Here is a 25296-nt window from a genome sequence, read left to right as displayed (position 1 = left end):
CAAAAATAAACACTCACACACCACACAAAACCCACACACATTTACATAGGGCAACACTACACACACAAACAAACAAACCGACACAACACAACACACACACTGCTACTATTTTACTGTTATTATTACATATCCGGATGCCTATACATTTTACCCTGCTTTCATGTACCCTGCACATTGATCTGGTTCTGGTACTCCCTGTATATAGCTCCACATCGATCTGGTTCTGGTACTCCCTGTATATAGCTCCACATCGATCTGGTTCTGGTACTCCCTGTATATAGCTCCACATTGATCTGGTTCTGGTACTCCCTGTATATAGCTCCATATTGATCTGGTTCTGGTACTCCCTGTATATAGCTCCACATCGATCTGGTTCTGGTACTCCCTGTATATAGCTCCACATCGATCTGGTTCTGGTACTCCCTGTATATAGCTCCATATTGATCTGGTTCTGGTACTCCCTGTATATAGCTCCACATCGATCTGGTTCTGGTACTCCCTGTATATAGCTCCATATTGATCTGGTTCTGGTACTCCCTGTATATAGCTCCATTCTTGTATATTTTATTCCTCTTGTGTTATTTTTGTTTTTATTGCATCGTTGGGAAGGGCTCGTAAGCAAGTCTTTCACGGTAAATTGTACACCCGTTGTATTCGGCGCATGTTACAAATAAAATGTGATTTGATTTGAAAGTAAATACCTACTTTTAAGACATTTCCGGTTGGACATTCACAACATCCAAGATGGCTGCCACCGTGGAGTCCCTCGTTTCGTACGGGACCGATTCAGATTCAGATAATGAGACAAAATCAAATGCTAGTCCCGAAAAAATTGACCCTGATGCCCTAGCACACCTCCAACCTTTGAAATCTGGGCAAACAATGTCTTTAGCTCTCCTTAATTCAGCTCCTGAGGTCGCCGTAAAGGTAAGCGAGCTAGCGAGGCAGAGTAGCTGGTTGCTAATTAAGCTAGATATTGTAGCTAGCTAATGTACGCTAGCTAACTAGCTAGGGATATACGCAACGCTAGCTAGCTGCTAGTGCTATCCAGCTAGAGTCGGCTTGTCACCTAGAAAGCAATTTAGGAATGTAATCGCTAACTTTACTTATCTAGCTACACTAACGGTAGGTGGATAGTGAAAGCACATATATAACAATTACAGATCCTATTCAATTCATAATTATATGGATAGAACAATGAGTTAAGTTACTTAAACCAAATATTTGTATAACTAACTAGCTAAAACAGGAAGTTTCAATAGAAATGCGATGTGCTTGCTTAGTAGGCTAAAAGTATTAATAATTTTAGTGGAAGAAGTTAAGACTAAATTAATGTTAGCAAACGATTTTAAACTAGGGAAACTGTGTCACTTCTCTTGCGTTCATTGCACCCAGAGTCAGTGTATATGCAACAGTTTGGGCCGCCTGGCTCGTTGCGAACTAATTTTCCAGAATTTTACGTAATTGTGACAACATTGAAGGTTGTGCAATGTAACAGCAATATTTAGACTTCGGGATGCCACCCGTTAGATAAAATACGGAACGGTTCCATATTGAACTGAAAGAATAAACGTTTTGTTTTCGAAATGATAGTTTCCGGATTTGACCATATTAATGACCTAAGGCTCGTATTTCTGTGTGTTATTATATTATAATTAAGTATATTATTTGATAGAGCAGTCTGACTGAGCGGTGGTAGGCAGCAGCAGGCTCGTAAGCATTCATTCAAACAGCACTTGACTGCATTTGCCAGTAGCTCATTGCGCTGTTTATGACTTCAAGCCTATCAACTCCCGAGATTAGGCTGGCAATACTAAAGTACCTATTAGAACATCCAATAGTCAAAGGTATATGAAATACAAATGATATAGAGAGAAATAGTCCTATAATAACTACAACCTAAAACTTCCTACCTGGGAATATTGAAGACTCATATTAAAAGGAACCACCAGCTTTCATTATTTAAACCAAATTGAACATGTTTCATTATTTATTTGAGACTATATTGCTTTTATTGATGTATTATATTAAGTTAAAATAAAAATGTTAACTCAGTATTGTTCTAATTGTCATTATTACAAATATATATAAAAAAATCGTCCGATTAATCGCTATCAGCTTTTTTTGTTCTCCAATAATCGGTATCGGCGTTGAAAAATCATAATCGGTCGACCTCCCTCCTTTCCTCCCACTTTTCCCGAAATAGTCTCCTGACGTCACAAACCCCGTTGCTGTGCTTATTTGATGGCAGTGGTATTGGTATATGTTCTTAAAAGAGAGGATGCAGTAAGGAGAGCGATAATGTAGCCTAAACTACTGAAAACAGGCCTTTTACAAGACTACATCATGACAGGAGCATTTGATTCCTATTAAAGAGATGAAGTCCAGACAGACTACATTAGGAAACTTTCTGAATGGGCATATGAGCCTATAGAGAGAATCAGCAAACTCACACCCCCATAAAAGCACCCGTCAATCAAAGCCACTAGCGTATGTCAGACACAAGCAAATATTTCTCCTTTCCATTAAAAGTATAAAAAAGTGTAGGCCTACATTAGGCTTTCCGAAAGTAGGCTATAAGATAATGAAAGTGTGACGGGGACAGCTATGCTATAGTATGAAGATGAAATTGACAATAATTAAAATAGAAACGAATACACACAGCATGTCCATAGCCTATTTATCTGTGACGCTGATTATCGAGGCGGAGAGTATTGAAAAGATTTTTCAAAAACTGTGAGGAACTATTATAATTTGAATGGATGAACAAAAAAATGTGTTGTACTCCGAATTGTCCCATTATCCCAACTGTTACACTGAAAAGATTAAACGACTGCTAATGGGACAATTCAGAGTACAACGCATTTCTCATCGCTGGATTGAGGTACGTTTTCCTAGACCTATCTCGCGCTGGCTCCGCAGTGTCTTAATCTACATAAGAAGGCTGTCCAACCATAGTGCAGCTGTAAGCAAGCAGGTTGGAAAATGAATAACTAGATAAATTGGATCAAGCTGGCTGATTTCTTATCAAGGTAGGTAAAGTGTTTATATTTAAAATCAACCTGGGCTGCCCTTAACAGAACACAATGGTATGTAAAGTTTGATTAATTGGTAACAGTACTGTTCTGAACGACAAGTTGAAGAACACTGTGACTATCGTGGCCCAGAGGGCAATTGTCTACGGTGGGCTGCATGAATTTTTGCCTTTTTTTATTTATACAGTGCCTTGCGAAAGTATTCAGCCCCCTTGAACTTTGCGACCTTTTGCCACATTTCAGGCTTCAAACATAAAGATATAAAACTGTATTTTTTTTGTGAAGAATCAACAACAAGTGGGACACAACCATGAAGTGGAACGACATTTATTGGATATTTCAAACTTTTTTAACAAATCAAAAACTGAAAAATTGGGTGTGCAAAATTATTCAGCCCCTTTACTTTCAGTGCAGCAAACTCTCTCCAGAAGTTCAGTGAGGATCTCTGAATGATCCAATGTTGACCTAAATGACTAATGATGATAAATACAATCCACCTGTGTGTAATCAAGTCTCCGTATAAATGCACTTGCACTGTGATAGTCTCAGAGGTCCGTTAAAAGCGCAGAGAGCATCATGAAGAACAAGGAACACACCAGGCAGGTCCGAGATACTGTTGTGAAGAAGTTTAAAGCCGGATTTGGATACAAAAAGATTTCCCAAGCTTTAAACATCCCAAGGAGCACTGTGCAAGCGATAATATTGAAATGGAAGGAGTATCAGACCACTGCAAATCTACCAAGACCTGGCCGTCCCTCTAAACTTTCAGCTCATACAAGGAGAAGACTGATCAGAGATGCAGCCAAGAGGCCCATGATCACTCTGGATGAACTGCAGAGATCTACAGCTGAGGTGGGAGACTCTGTCCATAGGACAACAATCAGTCGTATAATGCACAAATCTGGCCTTTATGGAAGAGTGGCAAGAAGAAAGCCATTTCTTAAAGATATCCATAAAAAGTGTCGTTTGAAGTTTGCCACAAGCCACCTGGGAGACACACCAAACATGTGGAAGAAGGTGCTCTGGTCAGATGAAACCAAAATTGAACTTTTTGGCAACAATGCAAAATGTTATGTTTGGCGTAAAAGCAACACAGCTCATCACCCTGAACACACCATCCCCACTGTCAAACATGGTGGTGGCAGCATCATGGTTTGGGCCTGCTTTTCTTCAGCAGGGACAGGGAAGATGGTTAAAATTGATGGGAAGATGGATGGAGCCAAATACAGGACCATTCTGGAAGAAAACCTGATGGAGTCTGCAAAAGACCTGAGACTGGGACGGAGATTTGTCTTCCAACAAGACAATGATCCAAAACATAAAGCAAAATCTACAATGGAATGGTTCAAAAATAAACATATCCAGGTGTTTAGAATGGCCAAGTCAAAGTCCAGACCTGAATCCAATCGAGAATCTGTGGAAAGAACTGAAAACTGCTGTTCACAAATGCTCTCCATCCAACCTCACTGAGCTCGAGCTGTTTTGCAAGGAGGAATGGGAAAAAAATTCAGTCTCTCGATGTGCAAAACTGATAGAGACATACCCCAAGCGACTTACACCTGTAATCGCAGCAAAAGGTGGCGCTACAAAGTATTAACTTAAGGGGGCTGAATAATTTTGCACGTCCAATTTTTAAGTTTTTGATTTGTTAAAAAAGTTTGAAATATCCAATAAATGTCGTTCCACTTCATGATTGTGTCCCACTTGTTGTTGATTCTTCACAAAAAAATACAGTTTTATATCTTTATGTTTGAAGCCTGAAATGTGGCAAAAGGTCGCAAAGTTCAAGGGGGCCGAATACTTTCGCAAGGCACTGTATATATTTTTTTAAATAAATGCTCACACCCATATTGATCAGGCTACACCCACCAAACGGAAGCAAACACACCTCAGACTGGTGAAGAACAGTGTGCTATATTTGGAGGAAACATGTTGTTCAGTACAGAGCCATCGCGCAATTTAGCAAAACGTTTAAACTTTCTGGCGCAGGCATTCTGCTAGCAACCCACCTCGACAACATCCGGTGAAATTGCAGAGTGCCACATTCAAAATACAGAAATAGTCATAATAAACATTCATAAAAAAATACAAGTGTTATACATCGGCTTAAAGATGAACTTCTTTTTAATCCAGCCGCAGATTTCAAAAAGGCTTTACGGCGAAAGCATACCATGCGATTATCTGAGGACAGCGCCCCGCATACAAAAGCATGAAAAACATTTTCCAACCAAACAGATGCACCACGAAAGTCAGAAATAGTGATAAAATAAATCGCTTACCTTTGAAGATCTTAATTGTTTTGCAATCCCAAAGGTCTCAGTTACACTATGAATGGTCGTTTTGTTCGGTAAAGTCCTTAAGTTACCTGTAAACTTGGTCCAAACATTTCAAACAAAGTTTCTAATCCAACCTCAGGTACCCTAAAATGTAAATAATCGATTAAATTTAAGACATGTTTCCAAAACCGGAGAAAAACAATGAGGAGCGCGCTCTCATCCACGCGCACCAAAAGACTGGATTCCAACTGAGTGACACTTAGAAAGAATACAACTACTTCTTCATTAAAAAACATCGAACAATTTCTAAAGACTGTTGACATCTAGTGGAAGCCATAGGAACTGCAAACTGGGTCCTAATAATTTGACTTCCCCATAGAAAAGCATTGGAAAATCCAATGACCTCAAAAAAAAGAAATTCCTGGATGGATTGTTATCGGGGTTTCGCCTGCCAAATCAGTTCTGTTATACTCACATATATATTATTTTAACAGTTTAACAGTTTTAGAAACTTTAGAGTGTTTTCTATCCAATACTACCATGCATATTCTAGCTTCTGGGCCTGAGTAACAGGCAGTTTACTTTGGGCACCTCAGTCATCCAAACTTCCGAATACTGCCCCCTATCCCTAATAAGTTTTTAATGAACGGAACGCATCCCAGGATAGGTGTGTGACAATTAACATCAAGCCCCTTTAATCTGTAGTGACACTCCATCCCGTGAACGGGACCGTTGTCATCATCTGACACTAATTAGCATAACGCAACGGACATATATCTTCCTAGAAAATAGTCCTATTCATGAAAATCACAAGTGAAATATATTGGAACACAGCTTTGCCTTTTGTTAATCACCCTGTCATCTCAGATTTTCAAAATATGCTTTACAGCCATCGCTAGACAAGCATTTGTATAAGTTTATCATAGCCTAGCATAGCATTATACCTTGCTAGCAGCAAGCAACCTTGTCACGGAAATCAGAAAAGCAATCAAATTAAATCGGTTACCTTTGATGAACTTCGGATGTTTTCACTCACAAGACTCCCAGGTAGACAGCCAAAGTTCATTGTTCCCCAAAATATTATTTTTGTAGGCGAAATAGCTCCGTTTGTTCTTTACGTTTGGCTGAGAAATTGCCCGGAAATTGTGGTCACCACAACGCCAAAAAATATTCCAAATTAGCTCCATAATATCGACAGAAACATGGCAAACGTTTAGAATCCATCTTCAAGGTGTTTTTCTAATATCTATTCGATAATATATCCGTCGGGACAATTCGTTTTTCACTAGGACCGATTGGAATAATGGCTACCTCTGTATTTGACGCGAGAATCTTTCTCGGAGCCACCATGTGACCACTTACGCAATGTGGCCGCCTATGGCTATTCTTTAACAGAAATGCGTAAAACTACGTCACAATGCTGTAGACACCTTGGGGAATACGTAGAAAGCGTAAGCTCGTTGATGGTACATTCACAGCTGAATAGGGAGTCATTGGAACGCAGCGCTTTCAAAACCCGGGGCACTTCCGGATTGGATTTTTCTCAGGCTTTCACCTGCAACATCAGTTCTGTTATACTCACAGACAATATCTTTACAGTTTTGGAAACGTTACGAGTGTTTCTATCCAAAGCTGTCAATTATATGCATATTCTAGCATCTTTTCCTGACAAAATATCCCGTTTAAAAAGGGAATGTTTTTTCCCTAAAATGAAAATACTGCCCCCTAACACCAAGAGGTTAACTCAAGTGCCTTCATAGCCTGATGACTGACCAAAATGATGAGCAGTAGAAAACCTGTCAAGTTTCTTCTCCCCAACAGGAGGCTGTGGAGACTGGTGTGCATCTGGACCCCTCTCTCAAAGAGGTCACCTACAACCCCACATATGAAACCATGTTTGCACCAGAGGTAATATGTTTCGTAGTAACATTTTACTCAAGAAACTGACGTACATCATTCGAATGAATCTACCTACCTAACTGTACCCACATAACATCTATTTTTGCACTGTGTTTACTCTTACATATTTATTTTCTCCTAGTTTGGTCCTGTCAACCCATATAGAAGTCAACAGATGGCTGCTCCCAGGAATATGCTTTCTGGCTATGCAGAGCCTGCTCACGTCAATGACTTCATGTTTGAACAGCAGCGGAGGACCTTCTCCACCTTTGGTAAGTTAGTGTAGGAGTGTCTGGGACTGTAGCCTATGTGCCCAGTATAGACCTTATTCACACCACGGCCATTGTCTATGATAGAATGTTCAACTGTGAATAAGGTCTAGTGAAGAGGTTAACCTTCCTTTCACCTTGAATCTAACGTTTTGGGGCTTTAAGGTAATTTAGCATCTTGGTTATTTTATTCACTTGTCATTTGCTTTTGCGTTCAGGCTATGCTCTGGATCCATCTGTGGACACAACAAGCCAGAATTCCTCCAATAGCTACATTGGTGCAGTGGATGAGGCAGAGAAAAAGAAAGGTAATGCTTCATTTCCTACTATTTGTGTTTTGCTTGCGGTGTATTGCTAGACGGATAGAGGGATGTTTTGAAACTTAATGGAAAGCTGTTGTAGTCATTGTTCTCCATAACACTTGGTGAAATAAAGAACATAGTGTAACAGTTTCTCTTGTGTTTCTCCTCTCCTAGGGTTGACTGTGTTTGAGGTTGGACCAAAAAAACATGACAAGAGGAAAAAGGTGCAAGGAGGTGAATCGGATGACATTGACAATTACCTTGGGCCCTGGGCGAAATACGTGGACGAAAAGGACGGCGCCAAACCATCAGAGGTAATCAATCAATAATTCAATATCGTGTGAAGTTCCTCCAAGCAATATGGATGTTTGTATTATATAGGAGCGTGTTTTAGACTTAACTGTTTTTCCTCCTGTAAAGAGATGGTTCTAACTGATTGTTGTCTGCTGATTGGTCTGTAGGAGGAACAGAAGGAGCTGGATGAGATCACAGCCAAGAGGCAGAAGAAGGGAAGGAATGAGGAAGAGGCTCCGGCGGAGGAGAAGACCATTCTCCATGGTAACTAACACAATCATCTCAACCATTACTAATTACATAACTGAACTGTTCAGCATTCACTCAGATGAGAAGAGCATTTGCTGCAACCCTGTATGTAGGAAGTCCTAAGTCTTACTGTATACACCATCTCCTCTGTGTCTCCAGTTAAAGACGCGTATGACTACCAAGGGAGGTCTTACCTCCACGTACCTCAAGACGTGGGTATTAACCTGCGTACTGCAGACATACCAGACAAGTGTTACCTGCCCAAGAAACAGATCCACGTCTGGACTGGACACACCAAGGTGAGTTGTCAGTGGACACCTTCAGACTTCAGTGTTTGCCCTAGGATTTGCCCTAGGAGTTACAGTTAAAGTCGGAAGATAACATACGCTTAGGTTGGAGTCATTAAAACTCGTTTTTTCAACCACTCCACAAATTTCTTGTTAACAAACTATAGTTTTGGCAAGTCAGTTAGGACATCTACTTTGTACATGACACAAGTCATTTTTGCAACAATTGTTTACAGACCGATTATTTCACTTATACTTCACTGTATCACAATTCCAGTGGGTCAGAAGTTTACATAAACTAAGTTGACTGCGCCTTTAAACAGCTTGGGAAATTCCAGAAAATGATGTCATGGCTTTAGAAGCTTCTGATAGGCTAATTGACATCATTTGAGTCAATTGGAGGTGTACCTGTGGATGTATTTCAAGGCCTACCTTCAAACTCATTGCCTCTTTGCTTGACATCATGGGTAAATCAAAATAAATTACCCAAGCCACTGCTCCAAAACCACCATAAAAAAGCCAGACTACGGTTTGCAACTGGGGGACAAAGATTGTATTTTTGGAAAAATGTCCTCTGGTCTGATGAAACAACAATAGAACTGTTTGGCCATAATTACCATCATTATGTTAGGAGGAAAAGGGGGGATGCTTGCAAGCCGAAGAACACCATCCCAACCGTGAAGCACGGGGGTGGCAGCATCATGTTGTGGGGGTGCTTTGCTGCAGGAGGGACTGGTGCACTTCACAAAATAGATGGCATCATGAGGCAGGGAAATTATGTGGATATATTGAAGCAACATCTCAAGACATCAGTCAGGAAGTTAACCTGTAGTGACGCCCAGCCCGTGAACGGGACCGTTATCATCATCTGACACTAATTAGCATAACGCAACGGACATACATCTTCCTAGAAAATCTTCCTATTCATGAAAATCACAAGTGAAATATATTGGAACACAGCTTAGCCTTTTGTTAATCACCCTGTCATCTCAGATTTTCTAAATATGCTTTACAGCCAATGCTAGACAAGCATTTGTGTAAGTTTATCATAGCCTAGCATAGCATTATGCCTTGCTAGCAGCAGGCAAACTTGTCACGGAAATCAGAAAAGCAATCAAATTCAATCGTTTACCTTGGATGAACTTCGGATGTTTTCACTCACGAGACTCCCAGGTAGACAGCCAAAGTTCATTTTTCCCCAAAATATTATTTCTGTAGGCGAAATAGGTCCGTTTGTTCTTCACGTTTGGCTGAGAAATCGCCCGGAAATTGCGGTCACCACAACGCCGAAAAATATTCCAAATTAGCTCCATAATATCGACAGAAACATGGCAAACGTTGTTTAGAATCCATCCTCAAGGTGTTTTTGTAATATCTATTCGATAATATATCCGTCGGGACAATTCCTTTTTCTCTAGGACCGATTGGAGTAATGGCTACCTCTGTACTTTACGCGAGAATCTCTCTCGGAGCCACCATGTGACCACTTACGCAATGTGCCTCCATACGGCTATTCTTCAACAGAAATGCGTCACAATGCTGTAGACACCTTGGGGAGTACGTAGAAAGCGTAAGCTCGTTGATGGTACATTCACAGCTGAATAGGGAGTCATTAGAACGCAGCGCTTTCAAAACCCGGGGCACTTCCGGATTGGATTTTTCTCAGGCTTTCGCCTGCAACATCAGTTCTGTTATACTCACAGACAATATCTTTACAGTTTCTCACAGACAATATCTTTACAGTGTTTCTATCCAAAGCTGTCAATTATATGCATATTCTAGCATCTTTTCCTGACAAAATATCCTGTTTAAAACGGGAAAGTTTTTTTTCCAAAAATGAAAATCCTGCCCCCTAACACCAAGAGGTTAATGCAAATGGGTATTCCAAATGGACAATGACCCCAAGCATACTTCCAAAGTTGTGGCAAAATGGCTTAAGGACAACAAAGTCAAGGTATTCGAGTGGCCATCACAAAGCCCTGACCTCAACCCTATAGAAAATGTGTGGGCAGAACTTAGAAAGTATGTGTGCGAGCAAGGAGGCCTACAAACCTGACTCGGTTACACCAGCTCTGTCAGGAGGAATGGGCCAAAATTCGCCCAACTTATTGTGGGACGCTTGTGGAAGGCTACCCGGAACGTTTGACCCAAGTTAAACAATTTAAAGGCAATGCTACCAAATACTAATTGAGTGTGTGTAAACTTCTGACCCACTGGGAATGTGATGAAATAAATAAATTCTGAAATAAATCTCTCTACTATTATTCTGACATTTCACATTCTTACAATACAGTGGTGATCCTAACTGACCTAAGACAGGGAAGTTTTACTAGGATTAAACGTCAGGAATTGTAAAAACTGAGTTTAAATGTATTTGGCTAAGGTGTATGTAAACTTCCGACTTCAACTGTAAGTGTCTTCCTGCGGGGTTGTGGTGGGATCTTCCTGGGGCAAATATCTATACATCTACATAATGCAGCCGCAATTTAGCAAATGCATATAGGGGAAACACTGGACTCAGGTGAGTGAGGGAACACTCATCATCAGTCACGCTGGGTTAGCTATTGGATGACTGATACACACTTTACAGTGTCCGTCATCTTTACATGAGGGAAATGTGTGTGAGCGACAGATGGAGAGGAAGAAAGTGCTGGTTCAGCAGACGGAGTGTGGAGAATATGTGATCAGGCCTTTGGTTCTGTCTGTCTGCAGTAGCGAGAGAGGGGAGAATCGCAAAGGCCTAAAATGAACAGGGCTTCCATCCCACTCATACTGGAACAGTTGCATACCAAGAGCCTAATTGAAAAGCTAGAGGGATGATTAAAAAAAGAAGCATGCTAGTGGGCTTGTGATGGAAAGATAGTGGATGGCAGGCTGGTAGATGGTTTGATAGTTTAGAGACGTGTTCTGTTAACATCATTGGGATTTGAGGAATATCCTGCACGGTGAATGCCATGAGCAATGTCTTGGTACAAATGAGTGTGCAGCAAGGCATGAAAGCCTGATTTCTGCCTCTATAGAATTAGCATTCAAAGAGGATGTCCTCTTACTGCTGCGCTGCTAGCCATAGGGCAGGCTAAGTGTAATCTCTCTCTCTCTCACACACACACACACACACACACACACACACACTGAACTGTCGATGGGTAGGGGATCAGTGCTGTCCAAGACAAGTTGTTGGTGGGTATTATCACGTGCGCACACACGCGGTGTGTCAGTGAGGTGTTGATGTTGCCAGAGGGGTGATTGTGCCCTTGATGAAATGTTAACAAACTCCCAAAGACCAAGGGATAATTATGACCAGAGGCAAATATTAAAGACACACACACACACAGCGGTCTACTGCTCATTAAGTGGTGTCGAACTGCACTGTACCACAACACCTGCTGTTTCTGAAAATGGATAATAATAAGGATTGTTCTGGCTCTGTGGGAATACAGACGAGAGATAAGACACCACGTTAAGCAGGGGTGTCGTACTCATTCCATGGAGGGCCTAGTGTCTGCAGGTTTTTTTTTCAATTAAGACCTAGACAATCAGGTTAGGGGAGTTCCTTACTAGTTAGTGACCTTAATTTGTCAATCAAGTACGAGGAAGGAGTGAAAACCCTCAGCCGCTCGGCCCTCATTGGAATGAGTTTGACACCTGTGCTGTTAAAGTGGAACTGACAGCGTTAACTACTTTGCAGAATGAAACAGACAATCATAATATCAGTCAAAAATATCACATTCCCAGTTTATGGTACAAAACCAACTTTATAAGAGGTTTTCAAAATAGGTTCTATGTAGACGTCGACCGATTATGATTTTTCAACGCCGATACCGATTTATTGGAGGGCCAAAAAAAAGCATATGCCGATCAATTGGACGATTGTTTTTATTTTTTTGTAATAATGACAATTACAACAACACTGAATGAACATTTATTTTAACTTAATATAATACATCAATAAAATCAATTTAGCTTCAAATAAAATGAAACATGTTCAATAATAATGCAAAAACAAAGTGTTGAGGCCTCCCGGGTGGCACAGTGGTTAAGGGCGCTGTACTGCAGCGCCAGCTGTGCCACCAGCGACTCTGGGTTCGTGGCCAGGCTCTGTCATAACCGGTCCAAGTATCAGAGCGAGTGACGTTTGAAACGCTATTAGCGCGCACCACTCTAACTAGCTAGCCATTTCACATCGGTTACACCAGCCTAATCTCGGGAGTTGATAGGCTTGAAGTCATAAACAGCTCAATGCTTGAAGCACAGCGACGAGCTGCTGGCAAAACACACGAAAGTGCTGTTTGAATGAATGCTTACGAGCCTGCTGGTGCCTACCATCGCTCAGTCAGACTGCTCTATCAAATAATAGACTTAATTATAACATAACACACAGAAATACGAGCGAATCTGGAAACTATCATCTCGAAAACAAGACATTTATTATTTCAGTTAAATACGGAACCGTTCCGTATTTTATCTAACGGATGGCATCCCGAAGTCTAAATATTCCTGTTACATTGCACAACCTTCAATGTTATGTCACAATTACGTAAAAGCCAGGCTGCCCAAACTGTTGCATATACCCTGACTCTGCGTGCAATTAACGCAAGAGAAGTGACACAATTTCACCTGGTTAATATTGCCTGCTAACCTGGATTTCTTTTAGCTAAATATGCAGGTTTAGAAATATATACTTTATTGATTTTAAGAAAGGCATTGATGTTTATGGTTAGGTACAGTCGTGCAACGATTGTGCCTTTTTCGCAAATGCGCTTTTGTTAAATCATCCCCCGTTTGGCGAATACGCACCACATCGATTATATGCAACGCAGGACACGCTAGATAAACTAGTAATAACTAGTGATTATGATTGATTGATTTTCATAAGATAAGTTTAATGCTATCTAGCAACTTACCTTGGCTTCTTACTACATTCGCGTAACAGGCAGTCTCCTCGTGGAGTGCAATGTAATCAGGTGGTTAGAGCGTTGGACTAGTTAACTGTAAGGTTGCAAGATTGAATCTGTCATTCTGCCCCTGAACAAGGCAGTTAACCCACCGTTCCTAGGCCGTCATTGAAAATAAGAATGTGTTCTTAACTGACATGCCAAGTTAAATAAATGATAAATAAAAAATAAAATATATTTTAAAAAATTGGCCAAATCGGTGTCCAAAAATACAGATTTCCGTTTATGTAAGCTTGAAATCGGCCCTAATTAATCGGCCATTCTGATTAATCGGTCGACCTGTAGTTCTATGTGACTCAACGTTCCATGATGTACACTAAGACATTGTTGTCTAAATAGATGGATGCAGTTCAATGAATGATTAATATAATTCACCAATACTTTTCTTTGGAGTCCAAAAAATATTACTATCAGGTTGTAAACCACAGCTGGCCTGCTACATTGTTTGCTACCTCCTTTCTGCACACCCTGTTTCAGTTTCAATTACTCAATATTTTTGACGAACGGACACTTTAGCCAGTTAGCTTGGGTGCTTGGTTGGGACAAGCATGCATTGGCAGGCAAGTTGCAGAAAGCCGAACAGGCTACAACTCACCATCGTTCATCAGTGCAATTTTGATGGCCAACTAGCTGAAAACTTTTGCTGGCTAGCATTTGTTGTTCTTGTTGATGTGCATAACTGATGGAAAGAGAGCCTACCTTACCATGGTTGTTTGATCAATAGAACTGTAAGGTTCCCAAATGTAAGAGGACTCCCGTGTCCTTCAGATATTTGCAGAAATCATTTAGGTGAATTTTGTGTCTTTTGGTGAATGGTTTCCAATGGTCTGAAGTCATGCTGTTGCTACTGCCTGTAAACACACAGTAAGGTTCAAAGTGAATGATGGCAGGCCCGTGTGGCAAATGACTTGTTTGTATAAAGGTCTACTTTATCTCTGATTTGCTATAGCGCACTGGTCGGTGTAGACTGGTCCTGGACGAGACAGATGTTTTATTCACTGTCTATTAAATGTCCAAATGCACCGCCACTTTCTATATTGCTATGAAATGTTCACAAATGCCTAGGTATACGTATTTCCCAAACATTCAAAGAATTTATGAAAACGTGAAATACCATATCTAAGTGCTCGCTTGTCAGATTTTTTTTTAAAGGTGTCACATTCTTTCTGGGGGTGTATATGAACAGATTTATAAGATTTAATGTTGCTAAAATGCTTTCAGTTCCACTTTAAGAGTTCTATAAGATGGTATAGGGTTATGTTACTATGGTATAATACTACCGCTGTGCTGAATGCTCCTTACCTTGCTCTCATCTCTCCTTATTATCTAATTCCTTGAGACAATTAGCCTTCTATATAAGAGGATTTATAGCAATACCTTACACACCTGTGTGTTCATAGACTGTCTGATTGTTATATTATGTCCACTCATTAACCCCTCTCTCTCTCTGCAGGGGGTCAGTGCTATCCGTCTGTTTCCTGTATCAGGTCACCTGCTGCTCTCCTGCTCTATGGACTGTAAGATCAAGGTAAGGAACGCTCCTGCCACGCTGACACCAGACCTGCCAGCATGCACGCATTTTGCGTTTAGTTTAGAAGACTGAATAATGAACGAGTGTCCGGTATTAGCTATATAGGCAGTGCTTCTAAAATGACTTGGCACTAGATTTGAGATTTTATCCATTCTAAAATCTGAAATGATGAATGCGCTGCAAAAAAATCCAATAGGCTCATTATTTAGGCTGAAATACAGTCAGATTCCATTTGCAGTAGTCTACTGAACAGGGGTCATATTCCCTTTGCGGTAGTCTACTGAACAGGGGTCATATTCCCTTTGCGGTAGTCTACTGAACAGGGGTCATATTCCCTTTGCGGTAGTCTACTGAACAGCGGTCCGATTCCCTTTGCGGTAGTCTACTGAACAGCGGTCCGATTCCCTTTGCGGTAGTCTACTGAACAGTGGTCATATTCCCTTTGCGGTAGCCTACTGAACAGTGGTCATATTCCCTTTGCGGTAGTCTACTGAACAGCGGTCCGATTCCCTTTGCGGTAGTCTACTGAACAGCGGTCCGATTCCCTTTGCGGTAGTCTACTGAACAGTGGTCATATTCCCTTTGCGGTAGTCTACTGAACAGCGGTCCGATTCCCTTTGCGGTAGTCTACTGAACAGCGGTCCGATTCCCTTTGCGGTAGTCTACTGAACAGTGGTCATATTCCCTTTGCGGTAGTCTACTGAACAGCGGTCCGATTCCCTTTGCGGTAGTCTACTGAACAGCGGTCCGATTCCCTTTGCGGTAGTCTACTGAACAGCGGTCCGATTCCCTTTGCGGTAGTCTACTGAACAGTGGTCATATTCCCTTTGCGGTAGTCTACTGAACAGCGGTCCGATTACCTTTGCGGTAGTCTACTGAACAGCGGTCCGATTCCCTTTGCGGTAGTCTACTGAACAGCGGTCCGATTCCCTTTGCGGTAGTCTACTGAACAGCGGTCCGATTCCCTTTGCGATGGTCTACTGAACAGCGGTCCGATTCCCTTTGCGGTAGTCTACTGAACAGCGGTCCGATTCCCTTTGCGGTAGTCTACTGAACAGCGGTCCGATTCCCTTTGCGGTAGTCTACTGAACAGCGGTCCGATTCCCTTTGCGGTAGTCTACTGAACAGCGGTCCGATTCCCTTTGCGGTGGTCTACTGAACAGCGGTGTGATTCCCTTTGCGGTGGTCTACTGAACAGTGGTGTGATTCCCTTTGCGGTGGTCTACTGAACAGCGGTCCGATTCCCTTTGCGGTAGCCTACTGAACAGTGGTCATATTCCCTTTGCGGTAGTCTACTGAACAGCGTTCCGATTCCCTTTGCGGTAGCCTACTGAACAGCGGTCCGATTCCCTTTGCGGTAGTTTACTGAACAGCGGTCCGATTCCCTTTGCGGTAGCCTACTGAACAGCGGTCCGATTCCCTTTGCGGTGGTCTACTGAACAGCGGTCCGATTCCCTTTGCGGTGGTCTACTGAACAGCGGTGTGATTCCCTTTGCGGTGGTCTACTGAACAGCGGTCCGATTCCCTTTGCGGTAGTCTACTGAACAGGGGTCCGATTCCCTTTGCGGTAGTCTACTGAACAGCGGTCCGATTCCCTTTGCGGTAGCCTACTGAACAGTGGTCATATTCCCTTTGCGGTAGTCTACTGAATAGCGGTCCGATTCCCTTTGCGGTAGCCTACTGAACAGCGGTCCGATTCCCTTTGCGGTAGTCTACTGAACAGTGGTCATATTCCCTTTGCGGTAGTCTACTGAACAGCGGTGTGATTCCCTTTGCGGTAGCCTACTGAACAGTGGTCATATTCCCTTTGCGGTAGTCTACTGAACAGCGGTCCGATTCCCTTTGCGGTAGCCTACTGAACAGCGGTCATATTCCCTTTGCGGTAGTCTACTGAATAGCGGTCCTGATTCCCTTTGCGGTAGCCTACTGAACAGCGGTCCGATTCCCTTTGCGGTAGTCTACTGAACAGCGGTCCGATTCCCTTTGCGGTAGTCTACTGAACAGCAGTCCGATTCCCTTTTCGGTAGTCTACTGAACAGCGGTCCGATTCCCTTTGCGGTAGTCTACTGAACAGCGGTCCGATTCCCTTTGCGGTAGCCTACTGAACAGCGGTCATATTCCCTTTGCGGTAGTCTACTGAATAGCGGTCCGATTCCCTTTGCGGTAGCCTACTGAACAGCGGTCCGATTCCCTTTGCGGTAGTCTACTGAACAGCGGTCCGATTCCCTTTGCGGTAGTCTACTGAACAGCAGTCCGATTCCCTTTTCGGTAGTCTACTGAACAGCGGTCCGATTCCCTTTGCGGTAGTCTACTGAACAGCGGTCCGATTCCCTTTGCGGTAGTCTACTGAACAGCGGTCCGATTCCCTTTGCGGTAGTCTACTGAACAGCGGTCCGATTCCCTTTGCGGTAGCCTACTGAACAGCGGTCATATTCCCTTTGCGGTAGTCTACTGAACAGCGGTCCGATTCCCTTTGCGGTAGCCTACTGAACAGCGGTCCGATTCCGTTTGCGGTAGTCTACTGAACAGCGGTCCGATTCCCTTTGCGGTAGTCTACTGAACAGCGGTGTGATTCCCTTTGCGGTAGTCTACTGAACAGCGGTCCGATTCCCTTTGCGGTAGTCTACTGAACAGCGGTCCGATTCCCTTTGCGGTAGTCTACTGAACAGCGGTCCGATTCCCTTTGCGGTAGCCTACTGAACAGCGGTCCGATTCCCTTTGCGGTAGTCTACTGAACAGCGGTCCGATTCCCTTTGCGGTAGTCTACTGAACAGCGATGTGATTCCCTTTGCGGTAGTCTACTGAACAGCGGTCCGATTCCCTTTGCGGTAGTCTACTGAACAGCGGTCCGATTCCCTTTGCGGTAGTCTACTGAACAGCGGTCCGATTCCCTTTGCAGTAGTCTACTGAACAGCGGTCCGATTCCCTTTGCGGTAGTCTACTGAACAGCGGTCCGATTCCCTTTGCGGTAGTCTACTGAACAGTGGTCATATTCCCTTTGCGGTAGTCTACTGAACAGCGGTGTGATTCCCTTTGCGGTGGTCTACTGAACAGCGGTCCGATTCCCTTTGCGGTAGTCTACTGAACAGGGGTCCGATTCCCTTTGCGGTAGTCTACTGAACAGCGGTCCGATTCCCTTTGCGGTAGCCTACTGAACAGTGGTCATATTCCCTTTGCAGTAGTCTACTGAACAGCGGTCCGATTCCCTTTGCGGTAGTCTACTGAACAGCGGTCCGATTCCCTTTGCGGTAGTCTACTGAACAGTGGTCATATTCCCTTTGCGGTAGTCTACTGAACAGCGGTCCGATTCCCTTTGCGGTAGTCTACTGAACAGCGGTCCGATTCCCTTTGCGGTAGTCTACTGAACAGCGGTCCGATTCCCTTTGCGGTAGTCTACTGAACAGTGGTGATATTCCCTTTGCGGTAGTCTACTGAACAGCGGTCCGATTCCCTTTGCGGTAGTCTACTGAACAGCGGTCCGATTCCCTTTGCGGTAGTCTACTGAACAGTGGTCATATTCCCTTTGCGGTAGTCTACTGAACAGCGGTCCGATTCCCTTTGCGGTAGTCTACTGAACAGCGGTCCGATTCCCTTTGCGGTAGTCTACTGAACAGTGGTCATATTCCCTTTGCGGTAGTCTACTGAACAGCGGTCCGATTCCCTTTGCGGTAGTCTACTGAACAGCGGTCCGATTCCCTTTGCGGTAGTCTACTGAACAGTGGTCCGATTCCCTTTGCGGTAGTCTACTGAACAGTGGTCATATTCCCTTTGCGGTAGTCTACTGAACAGCGGTCCGATTACCTTTGCGGTAGTCTACTGAACAGCGGTCCGATTCCCTTTGCGGTAGTCTACTGAACAGCGGTCCGATTCCCTTTGCGGTAGTCTACTGAACAGCGGTCCGATTCCCTTTGCGATGGTCTACTGAACAGCGGTCCGATTCCCTTTGCGGTAGTCTACTGAACAGCGGTCCGATTCCCTTTGCGGTAGTCTACTGAACAGCGGTCCGATTCCCTTTGCGGTAGTCTACTGAACAGCGGTCCGATTCCCTTTGCGGTAGTCTACTGAACAGCGGTCCGATTCCCTTTGCGGTGGTCTACTGAACAGCGGTGTGATTCCCTTTGCGGTGGTCTACTGAACAGTGGTGTGATTCCCTTTGCGGTGGTCTACTGAACAGCGGTCCGATTCCCTTTGCGGTAGCCTACTGAACAGTGGTCATATTCCCTTTGCGGTAGTCTACTGAACAGCGTTCCGATTCCCTTTGCGGTAGCCTACTGAACAGCGGTCCGATTCCCTTTGCGGTAGTTTACTGAACAGCGGTCCGATTCCCTTTGCGGTAGCCTACTGAACAGCGGTCCGATTCCCTTTGCGGTGGTCTACTGAACAGCGGTCCGATTCCCTTTGCGGTGGTCTACTGAACAGCGGTGTGATTCCCTTTGCGGTGGTCTACTGAACAGCGGTCCGATTCCCTTTGCGGTAGTCTACTGAACAGGGGTCCGATTCCCTTTGCGGTAGTCTACTGAACAGCGGTCCGATTCCCTTTGCGGTAGCCTACTGAACAGTGGTCATATTCCCTTTGCGGTAGTCTACTGAATAGCGGTCCGATTCCCTTTGCGGTAGCCTACTGAACAGCGGTCCGATTCCCTTTGCGGTAGTCTACTGAACAGTGGTCATATTCCCTTTGCGGTAGTCTACTGAACAGCGGTGTGATTCCCTTTGCGGTAGCCTACTGAACAGTGGTCATATTCCCTTTGCGGTAGTCTACTGAACAGCGGTCCGATTCCCTTTGCGGTAGCCTACTGAACAGCGGTCATATTCCCTTTGCGGTAGTCTACTGAATAGCGGTCCTGATTCCCTTTGCGGTAGCCTACTGAACAGCGGTCCGATTCCCTTTGCGGTAGTCTACTGAACAGCGGTCCGATTCCCTTTGCGGTAGTCTACTGAACAGCAGTCCGATTCCCTTTTCGGTAGTCTACTGAACAGCGGTCCGATTCCCTTTGCGGTAGTCTACTGAACAGCGGTCCGATTCCCTTTGCGGTAGCCTACTGAACAGCGGTCATATTCCCTTTGCGGTAGTCTACTGAATAGCGGTCCGATTCCCTTTGCGGTAGCCTACTGAACAGCGGTCCGATTCCCTTTGCGGTAGTCTACTGAACAGCGGTCCGATTCCCTTTGCGGTAGTCTACTGAACAGCAGTCCGATTCCCTTTTCGGTAGTCTACTGAACAGCGGTCCGATTCCCTTTGCGGTAGTCTACTGAACAGCGGTCCGATTCCCTTTGCGGTAGTCTACTGAACAGCGGTCCGATTCCCTTTGCGGTAGTCTACTGAACAGCGGTCCGATTCCCTTTGCGGTAGCCTACTGAACAGCGGTCATATTCCCTTTGCGGTAGTCTACTGAACAGCGGTCCGATTCCCTTTGCGGTAGCCTACTGAACAGCGGTCCGATTCCGTTTGCGGTAGTCTACTGAACAGCGGTCCGATTCCCTTTGCGGTAGTCTACTGAACAGCGGTGTGATTCCCTTTGCGGTAGTCTACTGAACAGCGGTCCGATTCCCTTTGCGGTAGTCTACTGAACAGCGGTCCGATTCCCTTTGCGGTAGTCTACTGAACAGCGGTCCGATTCCCTTTGCGGTAGCCTACTGAACAGCGGTCCGATTCCCTTTGCGGTAGTCTACTGAACAGCGGTCCGATTCCCTTTGCGGTAGTCTACTGAACAGCGATGTGATTCCCTTTGCGGTAGTCTACTGAACAGCGGTCCGATTCCCTTTGCGGTAGTCTACTGAACAGCGGTCCGATTCCCTTTGCGGTAGTCTACTGAACAGCGGTCCGATTCCCTTTGCAGTAGTCTACTGAACAGCGGTCCGATTCCCTTTGCGGTAGTCTACTGAACAGCGGTCCGATTCCCTTTGCGGTAGTCTACTGAACAGTGGTCATATTCCCTTTGCGGTAGTCTACTGAACAGCGGTGTGATTCCCTTTGCGGTGGTCTACTGAACAGCGGTCCGATTCCCTTTGCGGTAGTCTACTGAACAGGGGTCCGATTCCCTTTGCGGTAGTCTACTGAACAGCGGTCCGATTCCCTTTGCGGTAGCCTACTGAACAGTGGTCATATTCCCTTTGCAGTAGTCTACTGAACAGCGGTCCGATTCCCTTTGCGGTAGTCTACTGAACAGCGGTCCGATTCCCTTTGCGGTAGTCTACTGAACAGTGGTCATATTCCCTTTGCGGTAGTCTACTGAACAGCGGTCCGATTCCCTTTGCGGTAGTCTACTGAACAGCGGTCCGATTCCCTTTGCGGTAGTCTACTGAACAGCGGTCCGATTCCCTTTGCGGTAGTCTACTGAACAGTGGTGATATTCCCTTTGCGGTAGTCTACTGAACAGCGGTCCGATTCCCTTTGCGGTAGTCTACTGAACAGCGGTCCGATTCCCTTTGTGGTAGTCTACTGAAAAGTGGTCATATTCCCTTTGCGGTAGTCTACTGAACAGCGGTCCGATTCCCTTTGCGGTAGTCTACTGAACAGCGGTCCGATTCCCTTTGCGGTAGTCTACTGAACAGCGGTCCGATTCCCTTTGCGGTAGTCTACTGAACAGTGGTGATATTCCCTTTGCGGTAGTCTACTGAACAGCGGTCCGATTCCCTTTGCTGTAGCCTACTTAAGGTTTGTGTAACCAGTTTGCGGTCTGTGTCGATGCGATTATTTGTTTTTGTTTTTATGTTTTCAAAATAATTTCGCTTTTAGTGTTGATTAGGAACTGTGTTTAAAAAGCCAATACTTGTGAGCGGCCCTGGTGATTGGCCCTGTTTGAGAGGTGACAAGCGTTCCTCTACTATAGAGACTAAACTTGGGGGCATTTGCAAAGAAAAACGTTATAGATAATTATCTCCATTCTACACTGTCCATTTAATGGATTTGATTTGGTACAATTCTATAATTGCGATCAGACTCCAACAGCGTGCGTACGGGGGGAACAACCCCAATTCGGCACGTGCTATTTGCGCAAGTTACTCTAAAAAGTTGGACAGGGTTGGCAGGTCTGTAACACGCTCTTGACACGTTATTGACACGCTCCTGACACGCTATTGACACGCTCCTGCCACACCCGACACGCTCCTGCCACACCCGACACGCTCCTGCCACACCCGACACGCTCATGCCACACCCGACACGCTCATGCCACACCTGACACGCTCCTGACACGCTATTGACACGCTCCTGCCACACCCGACACGCTCCTGCCACACCCGACACGCTCCTGCCACACCCGACACGCTCCTGCCACACCCGACACGCTCCTGCCACACCCGACACGCTCCTGCCACACCCGACACGCTCCTGCCACACCCGACACGCTCCTGCCACACCCGACACGCTCCTGACACACCCGACACGCTCCTGACACACCCGACACGCTCCTGACACGCTCCTGACACACCTGCCACGCTGACACGCTCCTGACACGCTGACACACCATTAAGTTCTCACTGAGGCGGGGATTTAGTCCTGGGTTATTTATGTCTTCTTCTGTAGCTCTTCTCATTTCCCCTTTCCTCAGCATGAATTTATTTTCATATTAAGTTAAACAATCTCTCTGCTCTATCCCTCTTTTCTCCCGCCTTGACTGAGACAAACTAACTTGTTTTGAAGAAGGAGCCTCTTCTCTTTCCCTCTGTTCCTTCTCTTTATCTTTCCATTTCTCTCTCCTTGGCTTAGCTGAGAGTGATTCTATCCTGTGGACTTAGAAATAAACATGTCTTTGGACTATTGGTTATTTATGTCTTTGGCCTATTGGTTTTTAATTAAGACTTAACTGTCTCAGATGAGCCCTGTGCTGGTTTCTGATGGGACTGGTGCTTGATACACTGACCCATGCTGGTCAAAGCAAGTCAAAGGGTCACTGTTTTTGGCAGAATCTGTTTTAATCTTCTCTCATTCCTCTCTCCTCAGTTGTGGGAGGTGTATAATGAGAGGAGGTGTGTACGAACGTTTATCGGTAAGTGAAGTTTGTTTCCTGTTTCGCACTCTGTTTCTATTATTCATGTGTTGTGCTACAAGGATTCCAATGCCGATTGGATTAAGAGGATAAGACCTTAGCTGAAACCACTAACAAGTCTAAGTGCTGTCATCTCTTAAGGGTATACAAAACCAATTGTGTTTCTTAATCAATCAAGCACATGACTTCAATATTCAATCTATCCACCAGTACAACTTAGTTAGATTGCAATATGTCATACTCCTCTCCCTTGGCACATCTGATTACTGCCTATAGCTGCATTCTCTAAATGAAGATTGAACACTAATTCAACGCTGAGTGAAGCTGAACATTGCGAGGCGGAACATTGCGAGGCGGAACATTGCGAGGCGGAACATTGCGAGGCGGAACATTGCGAGGCGGAACATTGCGAGGCGGAACAGTGCGAGGCGGAACAGTGCGAGGCGGAACAGTGCGAGGCGGAACAGTGCGAGGCGGAACAGTGCGAGGCGGAACAGTGCGAGGCGGAACAGTGCGAGGCGGAACAGTGCGAGGCGGAACAGTGCAGGGAGCCTCCCTCCCTCCAGGCTGGGTATTGGGACCCTCCCTCCCTCCAGGCTGGGTGTTGGGACCCTCCCTCCCTCCAGGCTGGGTGTTGGGAGCCTCCCTCCCTCCAGGCTGGGTATTGGGAGCCTCCCTCCCTCCAGGCTGGGTGTTGGGAGCCTCCCTCCCTCCAGGCTGGGTATTGGGACCCTCCCTCCCTCCAGGCTGGGTGTTGGGAGCCTCCCTCCCTCCAGGCTGGGTGTTGGGACCCTCCCTCCCTCCAGGCTGGGTATTGGGACCCTCCCTCCCTCCAGGCTGGGTATTGGGACCCTCCCTCCCTCCAGGCTGGGTGTTGGGAGCCTCCCTCCCTCCAGGCTGGGTGTTGGGAGCCTCCCTCCCTCCCTCCAGGCTGGCTGGGTGTTGGGAGCCTCCCTCCCTCCCTCCAGGCTGGCTGGGTGTTGGGAGCCTCCCTCCCTCCCTCCAGGCTGGCTGGGTGTTGGGAGCCTCCCTCCCTCCCTCCAGGCTGGTTGGGTGTTGGGAGCCTCCCTCACTCCCTCCAGGCTGGGTGGGTGTTGGGAGCCTCCCTCCCTCCAGGCTGGCTGGGTGTTGGGAGCCTCCCTCCCTCCAGGCAGGCTGGGTGTTGGGAGCCTCCCTCCCTCCAGGCTGGCTGGGTGTTGGGAGCCTCCCTCCCTCCAGGCTGGCTGGGTGTTGGGAGCCTCCCTCCCTCCAGGCTGGCTGGGTGTTGGGAGCCTCCCTCCCTCCCTCCAGGCTGGTTGGGTGTTGGGAGCCTCCCTCCCTCCCTCCAGGCTGGTTGGGTGTTGGGAGCCTCCCTCCCTCCCTCCAGGCTGGTTGGGTGTTGGGAGCCTCCCTCCAGGCTGGTTGGGTGTTGGGAGCCTCCCTCCAGGCTGGGTGGGTGTTGGGAGCCTCCCTCCCTCGCTCAAGGCTGGGTGGGTGGGTGTTGGGAGCCTCCCTCCCTCGCCCAAGGCTGGGTGGGTGGGTGTTGGGAGCCTCCCTCCCTCGCTCCAGGCTGGGTGGGTGTTGGGAGCCTCCCTCCCTCCAGTATGAGCTGTCAGAGGAGATTGTTTTCCCTCAGTCGGGGTTCTGCCTGTCAGTTCCCTCAAACCCCATGTATAATTCAACAGCTTTGGGATGTAGAGGGAGGGAATGGAGGGTGAGAAAGAGTTGAAATAGAGGTATGGAGAGTGCGTGTGTTTTAGGAATGGAGCCTGTGTGAGTGCCAGGTCTGTACAGTGCCTGTGGGGTTTAGACTAGGAGTCTGCTGTCACGGTACTGAATCAGACCCATTATCAACATGCTGCCCAATATACTCTTTACTTATTTAATACAAGGGACTATGCTCTTTCTCTCTGTCATTCCATCACTTCTCTCTTTCCCTCTTTTTCTCTCATTGATTTCAAGGGGGGACATTTTTAATGTTGCCCTTTATTGCAAATCGAAACCCAATTCACTGTGCCTGCCCTTGTCTTATCTTACTCATTGTGATCTCAGTAAAGCAGCATAATGAAAAACATAGCCTCTTAACATCGTTGGGATTTGTGCCACAGTCACTAAAACTCTTGAACGAGGAGGGAGGGAGGTGTGTGTGCTTGAGCCAGGCAGCTCGAGCCATGGAAAGGCCTGGGTAGAGCTGGCTGGTGGACAGGCAGACTAGCCTCGACGGACCAT

The 25296-nt window shown here is 45.6% G+C and overlaps 1 protein-coding gene across 1 annotated transcript in view; it reads left to right on the top strand.

Annotated features, from left to right (window-relative positions):
• The first annotated feature begins 361 nt into the window (after window positions 1–361).
• cdc40 (cell division cycle 40 homolog (S. cerevisiae)) overlaps window positions 362–25296 on the top strand; it is a 48145-nt gene continuing 23210 nt past the window's right edge. Inside the window, exons 1-9 of the mRNA XM_021600723.3 lie at window positions 362–927; window positions 7133–7219; window positions 7353–7482; window positions 7698–7787; window positions 7956–8095; window positions 8243–8339; window positions 8484–8623; window positions 15020–15094; window positions 23043–23088. Coding sequence (XP_021456398.1) covers window positions 745–927; window positions 7133–7219; window positions 7353–7482; window positions 7698–7787; window positions 7956–8095; window positions 8243–8339; window positions 8484–8623; window positions 15020–15094; window positions 23043–23088 — 988 coding nt within the window. The 5' untranslated portion in view covers window positions 362–744. The remainder of the gene's footprint in view (window positions 928–7132; window positions 7220–7352; window positions 7483–7697; window positions 7788–7955; window positions 8096–8242; window positions 8340–8483; window positions 8624–15019; window positions 15095–23042; window positions 23089–25296) is intronic.

Source organism: Oncorhynchus mykiss, chromosome 4 (assembly GCF_057628025.1).
Source record: "Oncorhynchus mykiss isolate SJ-2025 chromosome 4, ASM5762802v1, whole genome shotgun sequence".
In the NCBI taxonomy this organism is placed as follows: Eukaryota; Metazoa; Chordata; class Actinopteri; order Salmoniformes; family Salmonidae; genus Oncorhynchus; species Oncorhynchus mykiss.
This window is presented reverse-complemented; position numbering and strand designations above follow the sequence as displayed.